Source organism: Arachis ipaensis, chromosome B01, assembly GCF_000816755.2.
Source record: "Arachis ipaensis cultivar K30076 chromosome B01, Araip1.1, whole genome shotgun sequence".
NCBI lineage: Eukaryota > Viridiplantae > Streptophyta > Magnoliopsida > Fabales > Fabaceae > Arachis > Arachis ipaensis.
Genome location: NC_029785.2, coordinates 123,527,758 through 123,552,222, shown reverse-complemented (window position 1 = coordinate 123,552,222; position 24,465 = coordinate 123,527,758). Strand labels below are relative to the sequence as shown.

Below are 24,465 nucleotides of genomic sequence, written 5' to 3'. Positions count from 1 at the left end.
CATGTATTATTTTATTTTTATTATTTAAAAAAAGTATGTTTAATAATATTTTAAAAGTAAACATATTTAAAATAGTAAAAAAATGATATTTTATTTATATTTTTTAAATAAAAATAAATTTTTTAAAATATTTATATATTTTGCGGATATATCTGATATCCAATCCGATCCGCAAATGTGTGAATCGGATCAGATCGGATCTAACCTTAAAAATTATGGATATTAAATCAGATTCTATCCGATAATTTTAATGCGGATTGAGATTTTGAACATATTCAATTTGATTCGATCCGCGTTCCCTAAAGAAATGCTTAAAGCTATGTATAGTCATAAAGACCTTCGTCTACCAATAAGAACAACCAAGATTACAAAAGGTTCACTCTCCAATTAGACACTTAGAATTCCATCAATCATAGTCTATAGATATCTAAATATAAAAGAAGCTAAGATCGATCCCAATTAACTAATCCGATTCAACAGTTCGAACCAGGTATTATAAAGTAGAAATTTCTCAACAAAAATCTTTTCCATTATTCTCAATCTACAATAAGAATTTAATGAATATGTTTGGAGAACCTGAAAATAATATAAATATGATGGTCCAAATGTTGATCAAATAATTAATGCGGGAGAGACGCGCAAAGAATAATTGTCCAAGTCTTCTTGTAGGACCTCATCATCATCATCATAAATATATAATCTTTGGATAAATTCCTTCAAAATATCACATCAATGCAAGTATTATTATATATGCTTCTGGATGAAGTGTATGTTAAAATTATTTTATCTCTATATTGAGTACTACACGGCCTCCTTTTTCAATATATAGGTTAATTAATTGGCTTGCTTTGAATAAGAATATTCTTTAACCTAATTAATTATTACCGTGTATCAATCATAAATTTGAAGGCCAATTTCGAGTCTTTCAGATTTCCTTTTCCTTGAAATAAGAAAATAAGAATGCTATATACGTGTTGGTAGTTTTAAATAAATTTTTTAGTAATGCTAAAAAGTCAATCTTTTTAAAGTTAATATCGGTTAAAATTTTAAAAATTATTTTTGTATCTTAAATTCTAATATTTTAATTCTAAACTCTAAATTATAAATTCTAAAATAATATTAGTTAATGTTGGTTAATTAAAAATTAATTTTTTTATACTTTTTTTAAATTGTTTATCCTTATAAAATATTTGTTTGTTGGTTTTGGTTCAATAATATTTAAATGACTTTTGCTTTAATCATATCGTTAATTTTACTCCATTAAATATTGTCATCATGACATGTTAAATATTAATATAACATGATTTGTTACATTAACACTTATTTCAGTTATTTTGTTACATTTTCATTCAACTTAGCCCATTAATGGCACAACTAATAATAAAGATTAAAACTAATATTTTCAAAATTTTAAAGCACCAAAACAAAAGTATCAAGAGTGAAGTTATAGTAAATGATCACATTTGTCTAAGATGATTTATTTTTTAAATTGGTTTTTGAGAAAAAATTTTAATTAATTTTTTTTTTCAAAAATTTTAAATTAATCACATTAGTTCTTTAATCCATTGCTGATGACATTAGAGTTTGTTGATATGACATGTTAAGTGACATCCATCACATACTTCATAATTTTAATTAGCTGCTAAGTGCTAACGTAATAAATTTATGAAATCAATTTTAAATTGAGAAATTTTAATGCATTAATGTTCCTCTTAATTTGGAGTTGATTTGATTTAATTGCATAAAATTGTTATATTAGCACTAATTAGAAATATTAGGTGTGAATCGTAGTTATTAGTCTAGTGTCATTTAATGTGCCACATCAGTAAATTATAATTTCGTTAGTAATGAAAGAGACGAAAAAACTAATTTAAACTAACTTAAAATCTTTGAAAAACGAATTTAATTAAAAAAAATAAAAACTAATTTAAAAAATAAATAATTTTTAAAAAATGACTATTTATTCAATAAAATTATTATATTAGTGCATAATTTTTCCAAGGAAATTTCAAGCTAAGGTTCCTTCGTAGCTACCAAATAAAATATCAAAATAAAACAATTGGTAGTTTGTATTTTCTGATTATGCCTATTTATGCTTGCATACACATTGACCACGACATGAATGGATCTTGACTCTCTTGTCATAATAACCCAAAATCCTTGTCGGAAAATTAATATGTATGTCCCTTCCACTTTTATTTCACTCTTTCGTTCTTCAAAATCTTTTCCGGCTTTTTAACTGCATCTTTTAGAATATTGATAGGTTTTTTTTTCTTTCGGGCGTTACCGTACGTTCTCATACTATTATTAAAATTACCACAAAAGGAAAAGAAAATTGGAATATAACAAATCATCTTCATTATTCTAGCCAAAAACCCTCCAATCATGCATGCTCTAGCTAGAAATTGAACTATATTTATTTATATATATTACTATTCAAATTCAGTTCCATGATCAATGGTGACAACCAGCTGATAAATAATCAATAAATAAACAGTTGCGTGCCTGTGTTTTGTTGAATAAAAGATCAACGAAATATTCATTCCATAGATGTGACATTAGCATAATAAAATAGTCGAAATAGACTGCGTTTGTTTCTGATAATATAATAAGATAAGACATTGAAAATAAGATATAAAAGACAAAAATATAAAATTTAATGTTCTTGTATTCTGTTCGGTAGGTCGGGTACCGGACGGTTCGGGTTAGGACCCTGAGGTCAACGCTTCGGATGGTGGGAAAGCCCGTCTGGTCGTGGTTTCCTGGTCCCGGGTGAGCGAGGTCCCGAGCACTTCGTGTGGAGAGGGGGTGCCACCTGCAAAGACACTCCGACGCCCTTGTCAGAATATGTGCAGGCGGAGAGGAAATGGTGTGTGAATGTGACGTACCTCGGGGGAAGAGCCATTCTTCCCCTTATATACATGTCAGCCCTGGGCCCCTCTGGAGGTCAGGCCCATATTCCCAGGGACGCTGTCCCATAGCTGTGTGCGAGCTGTATGGGACGCGTGTCCGGGTCGGTAGAAGCTCGGGTCGGGTCGACCCGCAGGAGTCTTGGGCTGGGCCGTAACAGTGCCCCCGACGCGTCAGCGATGGTCGTGAAGGCCATGGGTGGCGCGTGATCTCTACGCTCGTTCGTTGTCGTCGAGTCGGCTGATCGTGGGAGGGACGCGTCCCCTGCGCGCGTGTCTCTTGATCTGCTGTGGCATCTGTTTGCCGTTTCGTTCTCCGCGCTGGGTATTAAATGCTCATAATGATTTGAAAAAACCCGTGCGCAAAGACCATTTTGCCCTTGCTTCCTTTCACGCCTTTGGGGGTGGTTTTTAAGCAGTTTTCTCCCTATCCACTTCCCACTTCTTATTATTTCCAACTCCTTCTCTCCCTAACATCCAAAGCTTCCTGTGCGAACTCCCTCTTGCTCCAACTTTCAGTCCAGATTTCCTTCATCGTTCCAGGTAATCTTTTGGTTTCTTTCTTCTGGTATCTGTGTTATGTTCTGTTGTTGTGTGATTTGCTGTTTGCGTTTGTTGCATGGCTGGTTTATTTTTGTTGAGAGGTTTTTCAGTGCTGGGGTAGGTGAGTTAGGGAAGGGGTACCATTCCAGGATAGGCTTTTTTGGGTGGTTTGTGAGGTAGGCGTAGTTTTTAGCCGTATCTGGTCATGATTGAGTTGAAAAGGTGTAGTTTCTGAGTTTTTTCGGGCTCCCGACCTCATAGACTAACGGAGTGGTACCCCGCTGTAAGTATGCCTCGCGTTGTCTCCCGGTCTTCCGGATCTGCTACGGCTTACGACCCGTATGCTTGGGTGACTGACGATATAAGGAGTTCACCCAACCAGATGGACTTGGAGGAATTGACGGAGTTCCGTCAAGCCGGCTACTTATGTGGGGGTACTGACGAGGAGGCCAACTACGAGGCCATTGTCCCGTTTCCTCATGAGCGTATTTATGAGCTCAATTTTCATTCCCCCCGCATCCCCGATTGGATCTGGTTTTATAAGTCCATGTTCACGCAAGTTGGCGTTCGGATACCGTTCTCCGAGTTTCAAATGGCGCTGCTGAACTGGATATCCGTCCCCCCGTCCCAACTTCATCCGAACAGCTGGGCTTCGATCCGCTGCTTCGAGATGGTCTGCGAGTACTTGGAGCTACCGACATCGGTGGACGTTTTTCTCTTTTATTTCAACCTTACCAACCCTTCCAAACAGGGGAAGGCGAGAAAAGGGTTTCTTTCTTTCCGTGCTGCCCAGGGTAGGAAGATTTTTAGCCTTTTTGAGGACTCCTACCATGGTTTTAAGGATAAGTATTTCAAGGTTCGTCCCGTCAAAGGTCGTCACCCCTTCTGGTTGTCGTTAGAGGGGGAGCGTCTCATCCAGACTTACTGGAGCTTTGGCGCGGGGTCGAATCCTTTTGTTAAAGTGTCGTACAAAAGGTTGTCGGCTGTAGATAAGCAGATAGCGAATGTCCTTCTTGCTATCTTTGAAAAGAACCCCGTGAACCCCCATCTTCTTATGGGTGAACGGGAGGCCGCCAGGAGCTATATTCGTGAGTTGTTTTCCTTGTTTGCCTATGTTTGTCATTATTTTTTCTCTTTCCGATCTAACGATTATTCGTGCTTGTTGTTTGTTGTAGTGGAATTGTCTGCCACCGTGACCAGTCTTGAGAATCTGATGAAGACCTTTTTTGAGGTAAGTGATGACGAGAATGCCGAAGAGAAGGACGTCGGCAAGTCGGAGGGTCCTTCAGGGGAGAAAGAGGATCAGGCTTCTCCTGTCCGGGAAACCGAAACTTCGGGAAAACAGGCCGCAGGGGGTCAGGCTTCTCCTGTCCATGAGGAAGGGGGCGCTGACGGGCACGTGACTCTCACCCCTCATCCGGATAGTGACGTGGAGCTTATCCACACTCCCAAGAAGCGAAATATGTCTTCCAGCCCGGAAGGGGCCCTTACCATAATGGAGAGGAATTTTGATGCTTCCAAGTTCATTGACTCCCAACTGATACCCGGGACAGAAGAGCATTTTCATGCAACCGAGCTGTCCGGGCAGGCGAGGTGGATGTATCGCACCTTGCTTCGTGGGGCCGTGATAGCTCGGAAGGTCGAGTTTGAGTTATCCGGTATGGAGGCGCTTCGGAGGAAGTTTGAGTCTTCTGTTAAGGCGAACAATGACTTTAAGGCTCAAGTTGAACTCCTCCAGGGTCAGCTGTCCGAGATGGGGGGAAAGCTTAATGCTGCTGAGGAGAAGTCGTCGTTTGTTGCGGAGAGGTTGAAGGCGTCCGATGAGACCGTGGCCCGGCTTCTTGAGCGTGAGATGACATTGGAAGGTCAATTGAACGCCGCTCAGGGTCGGGTTGTCGCCTTGGAAAAGGAGCGGGAGCAGGCCGTCTCGGAGGCGAAGGCCGCTAAGGCAGAGGCCGTTGAGCTTAAGAAGAAGCTTAAGGTGGCCAAGGAGCAAGGGAAGAATGCCATCTTGATGACCGAAGATGCCCTGAAGGCTCAGCTGAAGATTGCTGCTCCTGATTTCGAGACGTCGTCAATTGGTGTTTTCAAGACTATTCAAGACGGGAAAATTGTTGATATGCCGAGGAAATGAAGTCTCGTAACTTGGGATATTTTGTAATGCATTTGCTGAACAACCTGTTGATACTTTGTCGTTTTGTTTGCTTTGAACAATTTACTTGTCCGTTTCGTATTTTGACGCTTTATAAGTTATCGTCGTTTGATTGGTATGATTTTTGCCTGTTTCATTATTTTGTCGTGTTGCCGTTATCGTGTTACCGTTTATTCTGGGCGGGCTTATTTCTTGTGCCCGTCTCGCCGTTTTTGCATTTGGCAGCAGTTCGGACCGATTTGGTCGCGTAGTCGTCGAATTGGTTGAGGCCTATGAGCCGTCTGGCTCCCGGGGTGATCAATCCCGGGGTGCCGTTTTAGGTTTTGGTCACGAGGAACAGATATGAAGTAAGAAAGTTTTAACAAGTAAAAAATTTGAACAAGTGAAAATTACTCGTCAGTTGGGTAAGTATTTGACAAAGTAAGTAAACAAGATGAATTAACATGTGGACGGGGCAAATACTAACTATCTGGCTAGGCTCCCTAGTCGGTGAGCCGGTGGGTCAGGAGTAGAACCTCTTTAGGTTACCTGCGTTCCATGTTCTGGGTATTTCCTTGCCGTCAAGTTTTTCGAGTTTGTAAGCGCCCTTGCCGAGTACCTCCCTTACCCTGTAGGGACCTTCCCAATTTGTCGCCAGCTTTCCTTCCCCTGGGGTCGGGACGCCGATGTCGTTGCGTCACAGGACGAGGTCCCTTTCTTCGAAGTCTCGTTTGAGGACTTTTGCGTTGTAACGCAGGGCTATTCTTTGTTTCAGCGCCGTTAGAGGAGGGGGTCCCGGGCTTGGTAGCTTCCGTTTATCTGCGAGGTGACGACTTGGGAGTCGCTGCATACTTCGACCCTTGTCGCCCCGACTTCCCGAGCCAGCATTAGTCCGCCTAGGAGAGCCTCATATTCTACTTGGTTGTTCGACACGGGGAACTCGAACTTGGTCGATTGCTCATAGATAACCCCTGCTGGGCTTTCCAAGATGACCCCTGCTCCTCCGGACGTTTGGTTGGAGGCTCCGTCCACATGAAGCCTCCACCGTGTGCCCGTTTCCTCGGGAGGGTCGCCCGCTACCTCCACCAAGAAGTCTGCCATTGCCTGGGCCTTGATTGCGTGTCGAGGCTCATACTGTAGGTCATATTGTGAGAGCTCGATGGCCCAGGTCATCATCCTACCAGCCAAATCAGGTTTTTGCAGTATTTGCCGAATCGCGAACGCGCATTTGAGCGGATTAAGCCTCATGCCGTGTTGTCGTAGGGACGAGAAAACGTCGTTAAGGTCGCTCAAGAGATCGTCAGGTCGGGCGGTCTTTGCGAGTATGTCATCTACATAGACTTCCACTGTTTTGCCCAGGAGTTCGCTGAATATCTTATTCATCAACCTTTGGTATGTGGCTCCTGCATTTTTTAGACCAAATGGCATTACCTTGTAACAATAGATGCCCCCTGGCGTTATGAACGCCGTTTTTTCCTCGTCGGGTCGATGCATCGGTATCTGATTGTACCCTGAGTAGGCGTCCATGAAGCTCAGATATCTGTACCCTGCCGCTGCGTCGACGAGTGCATCAATATTAGGTAGGGGGTAGCAGTCTTTGGGACAAGCCTTGTTGAGGTCAGAGTAGTCTACGCACATTCTCCACCTCCCGTTGTGTTTTTTAACCAGAACCACATTCGACAACCAAGTCGAGTAATCCAATTCCCGGATGAATCCCGCTTCTAAGAGGCTGGCCGTTTGCTTGGCTACCTCGTTCGCCCTTTCCTGTGACATTTTCCTCCTTCTCTGGGCCACTGGTTTGGCTCCTGCCTTTATGGCCAGGTGATGCGACATGAGCTGGGGGTCTATCCCTGGCATGTCGGCAGGTGTCCAGGCGAAGAGGTCGGCATTAGCCCTGATCATCTCCATCAAAGGCTCCTTTATTTCGTGCGGGAGGTTTCTGTTTATGAATGTGAATTTATCGTCCTCCTCGCCGACTCTGAACTTTTCCAAGTCTCCTTCTGGCTCTGGTCTGGGTTTGTCGTCTACCCTGGCGTCCAGGTCGGCCAGGAAAACCCCTGACGCTTCCTTGGATTTTTTTCTGAGAGAAAGGCTGGCGTGGTCGCAAGCGACCGCCATTTCCAAGTCGCCCCGGAGGGATCCCACGGATCCGTCATCGGTGATGAACTTCATCACCAGTAATTTCGTACTGATAGCTGCCCCCAGGTCGTTAATGGTCTTTCTCCCCAGGATGATGTTATAAGCCGTCGAATCTCGTAATATTACAAAGTCTGCCATGATTGTCCTCCGTCTCTGCCCTTGTCCCACAGAGGTCGGGAGTGTGATGATTCCGTCTGGCTTGATGAAGTGGTCTCCTAACCCTACCACACCGTGCTGGTGGGTCGTCAGGTCGGAATCTCTCAATCCCATGGTCGGCTCTCCGGGTCTCTGTGTCACCCCCAGCAAATTGATTGGGTGTTTAGCTTTGACAATCCTAGTTGTGAACTGAGCCAGGAAGGCGTGGCTGATGTCGGAGAATTGGGTCACCGAGCCTTGCGGGAGGTTGTTAAACCACCGTATTGCCGGGCCCGCTAAGGTGACCGGAAAAGCGCGACATCTGACCTCGTCTCCCACCCCTTCTAGGTTCATCCTGGCCTCAAAGGCCGTCAAATGTTCCAGGGGGTCTTGCGTTCCGTCATACTTCATGTCTGTCGGCTTGTCGAAGTGTTTTGGTAGTCGGACCTCGAGTACAGAGCGGTGGAAAGGGGTCGCTCCTATTATGACGGGTCCTCGGGCAGTTCTTCTCGACTCATTGTTCTCGCGGTGGGCTTCCTCGTCGCCCCTGTTCGACGCGCGCTGCCTTTCCTGTCGGGCGTAGATGATGGGGTCGCGACTTCTCCTCCTGGGGCGTACTCGCCCCCCAGTGCTCTCTGACTCATACTGGGGGCTCGGCGTGCGCCTTGAGCGGCTCCTCGAGCGGGAATGGGTGGGACTCCGTTCTGGGGAGCATTGGTCGCGCTCTCTTTCTGCTAGCCGGCGCTCTAAGTCCTGCATTCTATGGCGTAGTTCTTGCATTATCCTGGCGTGGTTATCACCCGTCCCCCCGAAGGGGCGTCTCTCGTGAGTCTGTGTCGCATCCCTCGGGGGCGACCGTTGTTGTTGCCGGGATTCCGTCGCGACGGCGCCTCCCCCGAGTTTGGGGGTGCTACCTCGGAACCTGTCCCAGTCTAGACCAGCACGAAATCCATGAACGTTGTTCCCCACAGACGGCGCCAATGTTCGGTAGGTCGGGTACCGGACGGTTCGGGTTAGGACCCTGAGGTCAACGCTTCGGATGGTGGGAAAGCCCGTCTGGTCGTGGTTTCCTGGTCCCGGGTGAGCGAGGTCCCGAGCACTTCGTGTGGAGAGGGGGGTGCCACCTGCAAAGACACTCCGACGCCCTTGTCAGAATATGTGCAGGCGGAGAGGAAATGGTGTGTGAATGTGACGTACCTCGGGGGAAGAGCCATTCTTCCCCTTATATACATGTCAGCCCTGGGCCCCTCTGGAGGTCAGGCCCATATTCCCAGGGACGCTGTCCCATAGCTGTGTGCGAGCTGTATGGGACGCGTGTCCGGGTCGGTAGAAGCTCGGGTCGGGAAGAGCCATTCTTCCCCTTATATACATGTCAGCCCTGGGCCCCTCTGGAGGTCAGGCCCATATTCCCAGGGACGCTGTCCCATAGCTGTGTGCGAGCTGTATGGGACGCGTGTCCGGGTCGGTAGAAGCTCGGGTCGGGTCGACTCGCAGGAGTCTTGGGCTGGGCCGTAACATATTCTATTTAGTGATAAAATAGAATAAATTATAAAAATTCAATTTATTATCATTTTTTTCATTCAAAAAATTTGAAAAAAAATATAATTATAAAAAATTAACAAAAATAATGAAAGAAAAATAAAAAATAAGTTGTGTTCTTTGTTAATATTTCTATATTTTGTCTATTAAAATAAATACAAAATATACTAATTCAGTATTTTTAGACACAATATCTCTATTCATATCTTATTTATCAAATACGATTTTATGTCTTAATATCTCTATTTTAATGTCATGTCCCAATAAACAAATGCAGCCATATAGATGAGTTTAATTTAGTCAAGTCCTTTGATGCAAACAGGTGATGTTATTGTATATAGGGAGTATATATAAATATTGTCACTTTAATTATCTGCAAGAAATTCTAAATCTCAAAAACTTTTAGTAAATAATTTACTAATACATTAAATTTTTTTATATTTTATCAGTTTTTATTTAAACGTATATATATATATATATATATATATACGTTTAAATAAAAACTGATAAAATATAAAAAAAATTAATGTATTAGTAAATTATTTAGCATTCATTAATTAGAGAAAAAAAATAAATCTTTTGATCATCTATTGGAAACTCCTAATTAATTAAAGCTTTTACTATAGAAATTGTAATAATAATATTAATAATTTCATTCGCCGTATACATACGATGATATAGATGTTATCCTTTGATTCCTTTCTCTATATAATGTGTAAAGCATCTATAGATCTAATGAAATTTTTTTTTAAATTTGTAGGTGAGAATGCACCACACTTCTATACTTGACTTACCTTACTATAACATCTAAAGTTGTATTTAGAAGAGATGCTGAAATTAAAAGACAAAAATTAAAAAATTAAATCTAAATTAAATTTTTGTATTATATTTTAAATAAAATATATAAAATTTATTTATGATTTAGTATATTTTTAGTTTATTTAGAATTAAATTTTTTTTGTTTTAAATTCTAGTTATTAAATACAATACTGAATTCTAATTTCTCAATTTCAGTTTTAATATTTCTAAAAACAAACATTATCTTAAGAATTTTAATAATTAATCAGTATGAGTAAATAGTTAAATCAATTTTTAAAAAATCATTCATTTTTTAAATTGGTTTTCGAAAATTTTTTTAATTAAATTCATTTTTTTAAAATTTTAAGTTAGTCATGTTAATTTTTTGGTTACTTTTATTTCTAATGATGTTAGAGTTTGTTAATACGATATGTTAAATAACATCATAATACATATCTAATCGTCCTAATTTTATAAACTTATTATATTAATAGTCAATTAAAATTTTTAGGTATATATTATGATGTCTATCAATGTCCCTAACCTTTCTTATTTCAAAGCAGAAGTTAGAAAGGTATAGTTTTAATTTAATACATGGATATGTATGTATAAGGGTCAACGGATATTAGTGTTCTTTTATATGCTTAATGCATGGTAACCAGTATGTTTTGTACAAGAAAATAATCAACTCCTTCTAGAAAAGAAAGATAAACCAAGAAACGACACAAACACTACCTTGCTTCTTGTGACAACAATAGGGGAAAACAATAAATGACGGGAAATTAAAATAATATAACCAGCAAGAAATCTCTCTTGACATGGTCTATATATAGTGACCCCACTTTTTTTTCTCCTAACAACATTATTTATAATATGTTTGCAAAATTTATTTTATGTGCACCACCACTACTACTACTACTATTCATTTTAAGTTATCATCATTTAACTGTTGTGAAATAGATTAGACCGTACCAATTTTCCTTCACCACACAAAGAAACAAGAAAATAAATGATTCTTTATATTTTATATGAAAATTATTCTCCACTAATATTGTGTATGCAAGAGAGGAAACTTCAATATATATGTCCCTCTATATATAATATGGTTCTGCATACTTTATTATTTCAATTATTCTCTCATCAGTAAACTGCGTCCTATATATATGTGCTGCATTGTTCTATCTCAAAGTTAGATCCAATAAATCTCTCTAACCCAATAATGGAAGGCAAAATTGCATTAAAGAATTTGCTTCAAGTTCAAGAATTTGCATTGAATTCCACTCATGATTCCTCCTCTGTTAGTAATAATACTGTAAGTTTCTATATATTTTCCATGTGATGTGTTGTTATTGCATAATTAATAACAATTCTTGAATGATTTGTGCATCATCAGCTAGGATCTACTCTTTTGAGTTTGAGCTTGAATCCTCAACAAAATCAAGATCAGTCTCATACCCAAGTAAGTAATAATATAAAGATGAATTTCATTTATTAATTTGGGTACATACTACAAAGAGAATAATTAAGTGTTAATTATTTTTAATTAATAAGCATATGTGATGAATAAAAAGTAGTTTTAATTTGTTTGTGATTGAATTGGGTTTTAATTAATTAGTTGGAAGTGCTGAAAAAGAAGCTAGAGGAAGTGAAGAAGGAGAATCAGAATCTAAGAATTATGCTGAATCAGATTAGGGAACACTATGGAGTTCTTCAAAATCAGTTATTGCTGGCGATGCAGTGCCACCAATTATCTTCATCCTCGCCTACAATAATTAATCATGACCTCAAGGCAAGCTTTAATTAATAAACTTGAAGAAATTCTTTTAATTTGTTTTCTATATATATAATATATGCTTCTATATATGATTAACTTGAATGGTGAATTTTTTTATAATTCAACTTGGTCAACGGATATTTTTCAATATAAAAATATACTTGATCAATATATATATTAAGAAATATGCATTGCTTTTTGAACAAAATGATGATTAAATGAACAAACTACTATATATGTATGCGTTCATAATTTTTAGAATGACAATAGAGAAGAAATGTTGGAGAGAAAAATGTTACCCACCACCCGGAAATTTGGTTTTGATGTTAAGAATGAAATGAGTAAGCACATAGCATCACAAGAAGCAAAAATATTGGAGGATCAACTACCATCATTTGAAGCTTCTTGTAATAAGAAAGCTAGAGTGTCCATAAGAGCAAGATCAAATTTTTCTATGGTATGTATGGATTTATTATATCTTTTTGTTCTAAGCTAAGGAATTTATGGTAGTGAATTTTGGATGAAAATATCTATCATTTTATGCAATTTAGTTGACTAATAAGAAGTGCGATTGATTCTCAGATGGTTGATGGGTGCCAATGGAGAAAATATGGACAAAAAACATCAAAGGGCAATCCTTGTCCTCGAGCCTACTATCGTTGTAGCATGGGACAAACATGTCCAGTTCGTAAGCAGGTTCATCCACATGTTTTTATTTTAATTTTTTTTAATAGATTTATAGTGTGAAGATTCAATTTTATATAAATCAATTTGGGTTGGTTTAGTAGTTATCTCACTAGTCTATTTAAGTAGGTATTGAGAGTTTGAATTTTTTTTTATACATATACTAACTTATTAAAGAGTGATAAACTCTTAAATAAAACTTCAGTGCATAATGAATTAATCTTTTAACTTATCAAATTGAAAAAAAATTAAATCATAAAAAACAAAAAAAAAGTTCAATTTTATTTGCATGCTTATCTAGAATTTATTATCTTATATATAGAATAGAATATTAGTTGCTTTTCATTTCATAGCAATGAAATGGCGATAAATTCGATTAACTAAAATATCGCAACATTTATACCTTAATCTAAATATCATTAATTTAATTTAATATCTATCATTTATGAGTTCTAGGGAGATAATAAACTATTTGTAGAATGTATATAATGGGCTATTGAGTTACAAAATGAACATAGAGATAATAAACATCCCTCATATTATCTAAAATAATCATCTGAGTACTAGGGATAATAAACATCTTCCCAAAAGTTTAAACTGATTTTTGGGTTTATTAAGGATCGAACTCTTAACTTTTCGGATCTAGAGCTCTAATACCATGTCATGATACCACTCATCGCTAATGGGAAAAGGTAACACTAATAGTTATATCTCTAATACTCTCTAAACCTCCATTGTACACATTGTATAAATATTCAATTGGCTCCTCATACTTTTTCATAATTTCTCATAATTATATATTTATTACGACATATATAATTATTCTAGTAGCAATTAATAAATATAATAAAATAAAATAATTTTAGATTAATTTAAGTTTATTTGTATTGTTTCTCAAATATTTTTTATATCTTTCTTACATTTACATTCAGTTTCCTAATTTATGGTGAATTCTCCTTTTCGAGGGACATGTAATAACTTGAAAAGGTGGGAATTTATGTACAGTTATATTGATGTGAAGTTAATAGTTAAAAATTGTTAAATAATTTTAAAAATTTGATTAAATTATCATTTAATAACTCTCAATTCTCAATTTTACAGAAAGACAACAAATTTTCACCACTTAAAAATATGTTTCCTCAACATTTGAATACAAATTGTAACAGAGAGAATGTTGAATAACAATGTAACAGGTGCAAAGGTGTGCAATGGATGAGAGAGTTGTGATAACAACGTACGAGGGGAATCACAATCATCCACTCCCAGAAGCAGCAAGATCCATAGCCACCACAACAACATCAGCATTGAACATGTTCCTTTGTGGCTCCATGACCACCACCACAACTAGTAGTACATCACTTTCACTATCTTCTACTTCATCATCATGTCCTACTCTAACACTGGATTTAACTACTCAACAACCCTCCAATGATATTATTGCATCACAACAACCATTACTATTCCCTCTGCCTCTAAATGCTTCCTATACTCAAGAAAACAACCTTGCCTTGGTGGATCTTGTTACTGCAGCTTTAACCAACGATCCTTCTCTTAAGGAAGCATTACTTGCAGCTTTTTCCTCTCTCACTCACAATAATAACACCATAATCAATGAACATGTTTAGGGAGAGAGAGGTACGTATGTTTTACTAGTGTAGTACTATGAGAATATACCAATATTATGACATGAAATTTTGTGTTTAATTACCTGTAAATGAAATTCAAGAACAAAATTAAATGACGTTCTTGAGTAAATTTCATCACTCTATCTGCCTTCAATTATATCAGTAACATTAGTAAATCTTAAAGAAGTGATGATGATTAGTGATAATGCATCATGCAATTTCCAAAGGGCTATTTCATCAAATTTTTCCTTTGCCATTAAATGATGTTACAACCAATTAAGGATTTGGTTCGGAGGAGACATATAATAATTAATAGAGAAATGTTAGAAGATATAAGAATTCATTATCTTTGACTATCACTTAGCATTAATTCAATTTTTTTAATTTAATTATTTAACAACATATTTTATTATATATTTTTAAACATTAACAATTAACTGATAATTAAAAATAATAAATTTTGATAACTTTTAATCATTCTTCTGTTTTAGCATTTCTAATTTTAAACAAATTTACCAAATGTGGAAGGAAGTGGAGTTGGCCACAATGGCAGGTCAAGTGAAATTATTTGCAAAGAATAATAATCTTGTGTCCCATAACCAATGGTTTGAAACTCTTTGGTCTTCAAGTTCCCATAAAATATGCGATGATTAAATTGAAACAACACAACATCACCATGGTACGGATGAAACCCTCTCACTCTAAACACTCCATAACCAACTTCATAAACTCCTTCTCTTCCTCTCAATTCATCCCTCACTGAACTTTCATCTTGTGCTGGAACACAAACCTCATGCAACAAACACCAACCATTCTTCTCTTCATTCAGCTCCCACACCTTCACCAAAGATGAAAAAGAAGAGAAACAACTCAGTCTAATCTTTCCACAGGAGACACCAACATGACCCGTATAACAAATGTTCCTCCGATCCGAGCCACCCGGAAATTCAATAATGTTGCACTCATTTTCGTTGCAAAAAGGATCATACACCAAAATATTCTCCTTTCCCATGAAGTAAAGCTTCCCTCCATGTGCAACCGGGTCAGAAAGAATAGTTGGTCGCGTGAAACTCGAACCGTTCCTGCACGAAACAAGTTTTGTTGTCCATTGTCCGGTCTCTGAAGAAAAAATTACTACTTCAAACTCTGACTTTTTTATACCTCTTAAAAACTCACATACTGTACCTTCGAAAAGAGGTATACGTACAATCCTAAATCTTAAACCCTGAACAGAATTATTAACAGAGACTAAGTCGATGTTTCCTTCAATATTGTAGTAAGGTTCGCAAAGAAATCCCTCGAGTGCGTGGCCGAGACTATTTTTTAGTAGGTTTTGGCCCCTAAGCGGTGGCGCGATAGGAACAACTTTAAGACTTTTCTTTGTGAGGGGATTGCAAACAAAGTATAGTCTCTCGTGTGGTGATTTTCTGCATAGAAACAAGCCGTTAGAGAACCCTACGATCTTTGAATATTTGTTGTAGCGGTTTCTTAGTCTTGTTGGTGGTGGTTCATCGCTTTTCGAGTCGAACTTGGGTCCTAGAAAGCTCAAGGACAAATGGTTTTGAGGGTTAAAAGAAAGATCACCATGAATATTGTGGGGGAGGAACAAGACTAGTTTCTTGCGCCTAGAGAGGGAGCATAATCGCCATTCTTTCTGGCATTCGTGGTGGTTCATACGAAGGAGGAGTTTGTGGTGGTGAAGGATGGATCTTTCAATGAAAATGTGGTTTGAGATCAAATTGAAGAACCGTTTGGATATTGATTTGCATCTCAAGGTTGTCTTGTAAGGAAGACGAGAATATATTTCGATCAATAAATCATCTGATAAGTTTTCCATCATGTAATGAAAATGTAGCAATTCTCGAAAGAAATTAAACAACCTAACATATATATCAAACAAAATGAATTGCAGTAGTTTAATTAATTTGCACGTTCTGATATCAATTCTTCTTCTCTTATAAATATATATATAAATATTATGAACTAGTCCGTGTTTTGACAAGTATACATGTATGTGAAGTTTGAATTTTTAAGATATGAAATAGTCCTTATTGCTTGACAACTAAGAAACCAGGTATGAATTAGTCCAACGCAAGATAAAAAATACACTATTCTATATAAAATTTATACGAATCCTTTAACAAATAGCACCAGTGGTCTAGTGGTAGAATAGTACCCTGCCACGGTACAGACCCGGGTTCGATTCCCGGCTGGTGCAGTTTCTTATGATTCTCATTTTTTCATCCAAGCTAATCATGTTTGTGAAAAAATAATAGCATAGAAATTCTTAAGGGTGAATCATGTAATAATGTAAAGCCTTTTAATCTTTTTTGTCCCATTAAACAATTAGTAAGTGCAATAAATTATGACTAAGCACTAAACAGCTTCAGCAAATCCTATACGGAGATTGCCATAGTCAAACACGGTGTGATATGCCCCCAAAAAAAGATCTCCAAGAACCCTGCAATCATGATGCCACAACTTTCATACATACTACATAATAAGTATGCAACTAATTAGTGTATAGATATAAATTAAATGTATACCAGAGAGGACCCTGTGGAGGATGCACATCTAGAGCAACAAAACCACCATAGCATACAGTTGAGCACCCTTCTTCAACTTTTAACACATACTGTCAAAGAAATCTGATTTGATGAGAAATTGTAAGTAACCAAATATGGATTGCAACAGTCAAAAGAAACCAATCTGACCTGTTGTGGAGAGAGTGGAAATGCCTTGTTCCCAATCATGAATGTAATTGGAGGCATGGTTGAAATGCTATTGCAGTCTATAAATGATTGTCCTATGGGATTTGGAAGCTTCTCACACAGCTAAGTTAAACACAAAAATAGCTTGTTAAGTCCTAAAGTGATTCACTAGAAAGTAAATAATAACAAATAAGACACTTCTTATATGTATGTATAAATCTTGTAGAACAACAACTACCTCATCCACATGTTTTAAGATTTTCTCCTTTGCATTCCTTTGCTTAAGCTGAACTTGAATCCATAGCACAATCATATCACAAAATGTACAAAATGGGCTCTCCCTGGTTCCTGTCTCGCCCCAAGTTTCGTTATCTACCACTGTTTCAATGAATTCACTGCAGATTGTAGTTTTTTCAACTTGTGTTAAGAGAACTGAAACAAAGTAATGTATCTCCCAAGAATCAATAAGAGGAAAATGAAGGTTTTAATGTACTTCTTTGTACGAGAATGAGATCCATTGCGCGAGCAGAGTCCAAGGTCGACGCATACAATTTCAGGTCTAATCTGAAGACATAAGAATTAAGATATGTAAAGGATAGGTAACATTCCAATACAGGTGTGGATAATCAATCATATAAGGAGACAAAGACAGAGAACAAACCCCAGAGGTTACGAATTTCCATATAGTATCTCCATAGGTATGGACAATGTTTTTACATTCAAAACTCACATATCCTTCTGCTCCAATAGCATGATTAATTTGAGCCACAATACTCTGCACATAAGAACTAGTGAGCAAAAGACACCAGAAGAAATTGAACAAGAAAAAACATCATGATAGTTGTGCAACGTTTCGGATCATACAGTTGGACCAGCAATTAAGGATTTCCCTGAATCAATGATGGCAGAACAGCCACCCTCACATAACCCTGTGCAAATTCAGATTTTATATTGTAAGTCATGTCTATATTGGAAATGGAAGAGGTGATTAAAAATATAAACACATGGCAGATAAACACAATACAGAACAGAATTGTAAGGGAACCTGAGGAATCTTTAGCAAGTCGAATATCATCGAGCTCAATCTGCATATGAAAACAATAAAAATAAATATTTGACATGATTGATTGATAAGATTATAAGCTACAAAGAATGTAAATGAAGCTGTGAAAACAGTGTTATAGTACCTGCCAATAACCCTTTCTAGAAATTGGAACATAAGTGTGGTCACCCCTAAAGTGCTTCCAATCAATACCACCAAAGACAATCTCACCTCCTATCTTTGCCATTGGATCTTGGTTTAGCCAAAGAGAGAAAATCTTTTGACCTGTATGACCTTGTTCAATCATATTATACCTGTATTTATAGAACTAATTAGTAATTACTACTGAAAAAGAGGATTATGTTTTTCTCATTATGAAAGGGATTAATAAGAATTCGGATTATGTGTCAAGGTACCACACTGGTGTAACTTCTCCAACTGAAAAATTCTGGAATCCAAGTCCAAGTATCCCATCAAAATGCATGGCTAAAAATTCCAAAGATCCTTCCTTTGTAATCTCGGCGAATTCCTGGGGGAAATCAGAGATCAACTCATAAACATATTTGAAGCATATTAAACTCAATCAAGGACAAGAATGGTTAAGATTTAAAAGGAATTTCAAGATAGTGACCTGATCTCTGATGATCATATCCCCAATTTTCACATAATCTTGACTGAAGAAGCCATAAATGGCTCCACGACCAATCGGAATTTTGCATGGTGTTCCTGGAAATTTCCAATCAGAACATTTGAGAATTAGCATTATAACAAACAGAAGCCAGATGTAAGAACTTCAAAAAGGAAACAGAATAATCCAAAAGTTCCAGTTACCTATTTTCTTATAGGTGCTAGAAAGCTTTGACCTGTATTTAGAATGAATAATGCAACCGATCTGCATATAACCATATCTTGATTTTAATTAAGATTGGACAAAGAAAACAAAACTGAAAGGAAAATGTCCAAATTCCATCAGAAGAACATTGGTTAACTTACAGACATAATGCATTTTGAAGAAGGGACCCAAAGATTCGAGCTTCCGGTGTCAAAAACAACCTTGAAGCTTTGTGGAGGTGATCCAATACCAATCTCCCCAAAATATTGTGCATCAAGATAATTCTTCAGATACACTCCATCAGCTTCTAGATGATTCTTACTAACAACCTCTTTGATCCTTGCAGAACTAAGACTCTTAGTGTCTAAATTCCTTCTTTTAAGCCTAACCCTCATTAATCCATCACTAGGAGCTTTGCAAGCCATGGATGCAGAACATGCCCATAGACACATCACAACCAGCAAATACTTGAAACCCATGTTTTATAATACTCATCTGATTTAAATTCAACATGTTAAACACAGTTCCATCTTTCAATAGAAGTAACATCGAAGAGTTTTTGCTTCATCATAAACAATCATGACAAAAGCAATGCATCATAATGCCTTAAACTATTAACTTGAAAGAAACTAGTACCTGAGAATGATGACTCACTCCTTGATTAAAAGCACAGAACCACACAGCATAACAGAGGTGTAAACATACCATCCATATATAAATCAAACCATGATACGGAATAAACAATTGGGTATGTTAATATGAACAAAAAATCAAAGCTTGATAAGGAACAATTTTACACTCTGCATGGAAACCACCGCGTAGTTTCGCTTATGATAATGAAGTTTACCGTACAATAAACAAGGAACTTAGCACTTTGCAAGTTCTGATTAAAATAGAGAGGTTTATGCGAAACTAGACAGTGTCTTACATGGAAGCAGAGTTAACCACGTTAGTAAAAGGTTAATAAAAGAGAGAGGTACTTGCATTGTTTGATGTTATATTATTATTCTTCCAACTTGTATGCAAATTTCTTGCATGACAACAATTTTCTCAGTTATGTCATGCCACCAACACCTACGTGTGTTTCACTCTTACCCTTGTAGATACAATTAAATGATTAATGGTGTTATCTGATATATAAAATGAATGAAAAATGTTAAACTTACATTTTTTTTTCCGTTTGATGAATAATATTTGTTTTTCTAGTGGGTTTGGTACGGTTGTTATTAATAGAAATATTTTTGCATATGAAAGTATGAGGTAATTTTTTTATTTAGTAAATTAAAAAGTTGAGAATTTTTCACTCTTTTTTAGAAGCGATGAGAAATTCTTAGATGTTAACCTGAGATTTTTTTTTAAATACAAAAAATATATAAATTTTCTAAATGTACACAGCATAAAACGCTTTCCAATTTATGCTTGTGGACCATTTTGGTGGGCAATATAAGAGACCTTCGGACCGTGAAATTTGGGATTTTGTCGATGTTTTTGGAGAGCAGAGTGATGCAACAGCCTTAATAGGAAGAGAAAAGGAGAGCAGAGAAGAGAAGAGAATAATGCAATTCAGCCAATTCTTGAAAGCTGGTGTTATATACCTGTTTTTTTAAGGTTTAATTCTCTCTTACCAATTTCAACTAGGATATTGTAGTTATTTTTTATAACAAGGATATTATAATTATTTTTTATAAAAAAAATAATATTAATTTAGACCGATTTAAGATTTGTTTCACCATTTTTTTGGTCAAATTAATTTGTCTGACCTAATTTTGATAAAAATAACACGATTTAATCAATTATATGTGTTAAATTTTAATTATTAAAAAACATCTTTAAAAAAAGACGTTTTAGACGTCTTTATTTGAGTGGCTCCCTTTAAACTAATGTATGCAAATGGGTTGACATGAAAGATAAAATAAATATCACTTGATTTATTTTGTATTTATATAATTAAGTTTTACATTAATGATATCTTATAAGCTCTTGCTAGCATTGGTTCTAAAGACATATTTTCAGAAATTTATAAAAGAAAATATTTTATTGAAAGTTATTTTGCATTAAATGCAATAAAAATTTATAAGATTTATATTATCATCTTCTTAAAATGTATTCTTAAAAATACAAGATAGACAAATTCTATTTTATAAAATGATATTTTCTATTTTCTTGCATAAAAGCGTTGAGATGAAAAAAATAAAAAAAATCTATAATTGATGAATTTTAACAATGTGTATTTGTCTGTCTAATGAATTTAATTTTAATATATTAATAGTATAAAAAAATTAGACACTTAATAAAATTTATGTGTTTAAATAATATTTTAAATAATAAATTTAAAAATTTGTTACTTTTAATCATATAACTACATAATTAGATGTTGGTATAAATTTTTTTTTATACTTTAAATGTGTGGAAATTAAATTCCATTCTAATTATTCTATTTACAAGCACATGTGCATGAAAAAATAGATACATATTTATCAAGAGAAATAATCTTTTGAATGAGTTATAACTTTTGATAATTTGAGACCAGAATTAGAGGATAATTTTGTGTGAGAACCATGATAATACCAAGACCACACTTAAATGTAATAAAATTGTCCTTAAATTTCGGTTAAGAAATAAAATTGTTATATGTTTTACCTGATTACTTTCGTATTTGTCTCTTGTTTTGTTAACTGTGTCATAAATTATAATGTTTGTCTCACCAGTGGCATATAATTTAGTATTTTACAAGCAACTTAAATGAGATAATTGAGATATTGGAACACAACAAAATGTTACATACCATCAAAATCGACTTGTGTTTTCAAATACAATAATTAGAACAGGTAAATGAATGTAGAATGCTAAAATCTTATTCAAAACAAACAAAAATATGCATTTTTTATTTTATATATATATGGTGAGATTTCTAGTGACCCAACAATAGGTGGCTAAGTATGGCTAAAAGGTTGATCAGCTAATCAATAAATGACATATGCCGAGGAATTTACGGATCATACATTTAAGGGAGAATATTGAGTTTAGTAAGGGCCATATATATTACTTGATCTAGCTGTTACAAATCGAACATCATAACTCGGCATTATCTATCATAACTCGACAATCTACGTTACTACTCGGCAGATTACGTTATAACCAGACTCAACAGATTATATCCCATAATAAAAATGTCCGATGTAACGTCATCACCCATCAAGACCTAGTTATTGCTCTTCAATTCAGAAGACCAACAGAAATGTAACCGACCTACCTTACTTCACCTATAAAGGTATGATATTTTATCTTAAAGAGACACATTGAATTCTCAATATTGACTTAAGTTTCGAAGTGTCTTTGCAGGTACTCCCCCTTGTTTCTTACTCACGTTTTGCGCGATTGGACATCTCCCCTGGAGTGAAGCTCGGACTTTCCCAAGGCTTAAAGATCGGCACCGAAGATAACAACTCGACGCCGACTCCCAGAGGCCTAGCTCCCCCCTTCAGATATCCATACAGAAACATTACTAATGACAAAAGAAAAAATGCAATGCAAAGAACTGTTTTTGTCTTCTGGGTCTTGTAGTAATTAGACAAAAAAAAAACTCATGTTGCTTCTTATTTAAAGAACAATAAAAAATTTAAGTCCTTTGTATATAATATAAACTCATAATTAAATTAAAAAAAATAGTTCTACTTATCTATTGTACGAATAATCTAAATATATAAAATATTTTGAAATTAAAAATAATAAATATCTATCTATTTAAATAAATATTGATAAATTTAAGATTGATAAATTTAAGATTTATAAATATTATGAATTTTATTCATTGTAATGCATATTAAACTATTAATATTTTTTATTGTATTTATGTCCTCTTTTTCTGTTTTCGATAACTCTATCCTTTTTTAGTAGTCTTCCACTCCCCCTCCTTCCCTCAAAGGAATAAAACAAGTATAATATAAAATTAAGTGACTAATTCAAAAAAGAATAAATCAAATATATATTATACATTTGAAATAGAAAAAGTCCAGGAACTAACACTATTATAAGCAAACTAAGTCAATTTTTTTTATTTTTAATTTTAGAGTAAAGTATCATTTTTGTTCCTAACGTTTATGATAAGTCTTAAAATTATCCCTAACATTTAAATCTTCCTATTTAAGTCTTTAATGTTTTAAAATTGGTTCAATGTTGTCCTGCCGTTAGAAATCTGTTGACAAAATTGACGACGGGACAAAATTGAGATGATTTTAAAATGTTAGGGACTTAAATAGGACGAAAATGTTAGAGACAAAAATAATACATAAAAATAAATTTTAATTTTATCTTTGAATAAAATCAATTTTTTACTGTACATAGTTATTCAATTATTTTTTAACCACATCTAAGTAAATTAAACTTAATTGAATAACTATGTACCATAAAAAATTGATATTAGCGAAGGATAAAATTAAAATTTATTTCTATGTATCATTTTTTTATCCAACGTTTTCGTCCTATTTACGTCCCTAACATTTTAAAATCGTTTCAATTTTGTCCTGCCGTCAATTCTGTTAACAGATCCCTAACGGTAGGACAACATTGAGTCAATTTTAAAACGTTAGGGACTTAAAGATGACGATTTAAATATTAGGGATAACTTTGGAACTTACCCAAAACGTTGGGGACAAAAACGATACTTTACTCTTAATTTTAAAATTTAAAAAATTAGAATAGTGAGAATTTTTTTTTAATAACAGGCCCGTTTTTTAATTAGTTGGTTTAAGTTAGTTTTCTCCTAATTAGGTTCAGTTTGGGTAACTAACTTAATTAAGTTCCTTTTGATAAAATAACTTAAACAATAAATGACTCTGTTAAAAGTAACTTATAAATAAGTTATTTTGTGTTTGGATTTTTAACTCTAAAAGTGCTTATTTTAAAGAAATGTAATGAAAAGTAGAAGTATTATGAGAGAAGTCATTTTTTTTAACTTCTCTATAAGCTCCAAAATAGTTTCTTAAAAAGTTGCAATTTGGTTTTGAAAATTGCACCCGACATTAATACTACTACTTTTCATAAGTCAAAAGTTAAAAAAAGCTACTTCTAAAGTTTTCAAACGGGCCCTTAGTTCTCTAGCAAAATCGTTTGAGATATAATTTTATGTCTTTGTTTTAAAATAATTATCCAAAACCAATAACTGTACCAATGTTGAGAAAAAATTGAAAGGAGACGAAATTTTAAAACAGAACAAAAAAATGTTAAAATAATTGATAACAAAAACAATGAAAGTATACCTCTTTTAGTATAATCTAATCTATTTATTTTTTAAAAATTGTCCAAGTAATATAGTAATATAAAAATAAATCTTAGTAACATTTAAATTTATTATGAATAGATAAATTTATTTTTAAATGAATAAAAATGTGTAATTAAATTAGTATATTTCACAAATATAATATATTTAAAAAAAAGTAATTCATCATCTTATATGTTTTTTTTTTCTTTTTGTTCTCTCTTTTATTATTATCGTTTTTATTATTTTTTTTAGATTTTTTTTTTGTTTTTCACGGTACTCCTCAGTTCGGCAGGTCAATGATGCTGCTCACTGGTGCAAAATTTATAACCACAAACTAACCAGC

The 24,465-nt window shown here is 35.4% G+C and overlaps 3 protein-coding genes and 1 non-coding gene across 4 annotated transcripts; 2 read left to right on the top strand and 2 right to left on the bottom strand.

Moving 5' to 3' along the window:
* Positions 11,274-14,402, top strand: LOC107619524 (probable WRKY transcription factor 47). Its single transcript, XM_016321820.2, has 6 exons — positions 11,274-11,506; positions 11,588-11,653; positions 11,810-11,983; positions 12,228-12,425; positions 12,551-12,664; positions 13,846-14,402. Exons 1-6 carry the CDS (start codon positions 11,414-11,416, stop codon positions 14,275-14,277), a joined length of 1,077 nt encoding a protein of 358 aa, XP_016177306.1. The 5' UTR covers positions 11,274-11,413; the 3' UTR covers positions 14,278-14,402.
* On the bottom strand, positions 14,780-16,114 carry LOC107612597. Its single transcript, XM_016314290.1, has one exon. The coding sequence runs from the start codon at positions 16,112-16,114 to the stop codon at positions 14,780-14,782; it is 1,335 nt and encodes a 444-aa protein (XP_016169776.1).
* LOC107635625 (cyprosin) lies at positions 16,375-19,644 on the bottom strand. The gene is made up of 14 exons (XM_016339150.2): positions 19,499-19,644; positions 19,024-19,357; positions 18,862-18,922; positions 18,662-18,756; positions 18,447-18,559; positions 18,176-18,344; positions 18,034-18,073; positions 17,853-17,917; positions 17,650-17,763; positions 17,482-17,552; positions 17,227-17,383; positions 16,992-17,111; positions 16,824-16,912; positions 16,375-16,738 (listed from the first exon to the last, which is right to left on the bottom strand). The coding sequence occupies exons 2-14, from the start codon at positions 19,339-19,341 to the stop codon at positions 16,654-16,656; spliced, it is 1,497 nt and encodes a 498-aa protein (XP_016194636.1). The 5' UTR covers positions 19,342-19,357; positions 19,499-19,644; the 3' UTR covers positions 16,375-16,653.
* TRNAG-GCC lies at positions 16,425-16,495 on the top strand. The gene has a single exon. It is a non-coding gene; the product is annotated as a tRNA-Gly (tRNA).

Excerpts from the sequence above, each read along its gene's own strand:
- LOC107619524 (XM_016321820.2), top strand. The coding sequence starts at position 11,414 with ATGGAAGGCAAAATTGCATTAAAGAATTTGCTTCAAGTTCAAGAATTT. Across the intron at positions 11,654-11,809 it reads AAGATCAGTCTCATACCCAA|TTGGAAGTGCTGAAAAAGAA; the intron begins GTAAGTAATAAT and ends TTAATTAATTAG. Across the intron at positions 12,426-12,550 it reads CAAGATCAAATTTTTCTATG|ATGGTTGATGGGTGCCAATG; the intron begins GTATGTATGGAT and ends ATTGATTCTCAG.
- LOC107612597 (XM_016314290.1), bottom strand. The coding sequence starts at position 16,114 with ATGGAAAACTTATCAGATGATTTATTGATCGAAATATATTCTCGTCTT.
- LOC107635625 (XM_016339150.2), bottom strand. The coding sequence starts at position 19,341 with ATGGGTTTCAAGTATTTGCTGGTTGTGATGTGTCTATGGGCATGTTCT. Across the intron at positions 17,553-17,649 it reads GGAAATTCGTAACCTCTGGG|ATTAGACCTGAAATTGTATG; the intron begins GTTTGTTCTCTG and ends TTATGTCTTCAG. Across the intron at positions 16,739-16,823 it reads CCTCCACAGGGTCCTCTCTG|GGTTCTTGGAGATCTTTTTT; the intron begins GTATACATTTAA and ends TCATGATTGCAG.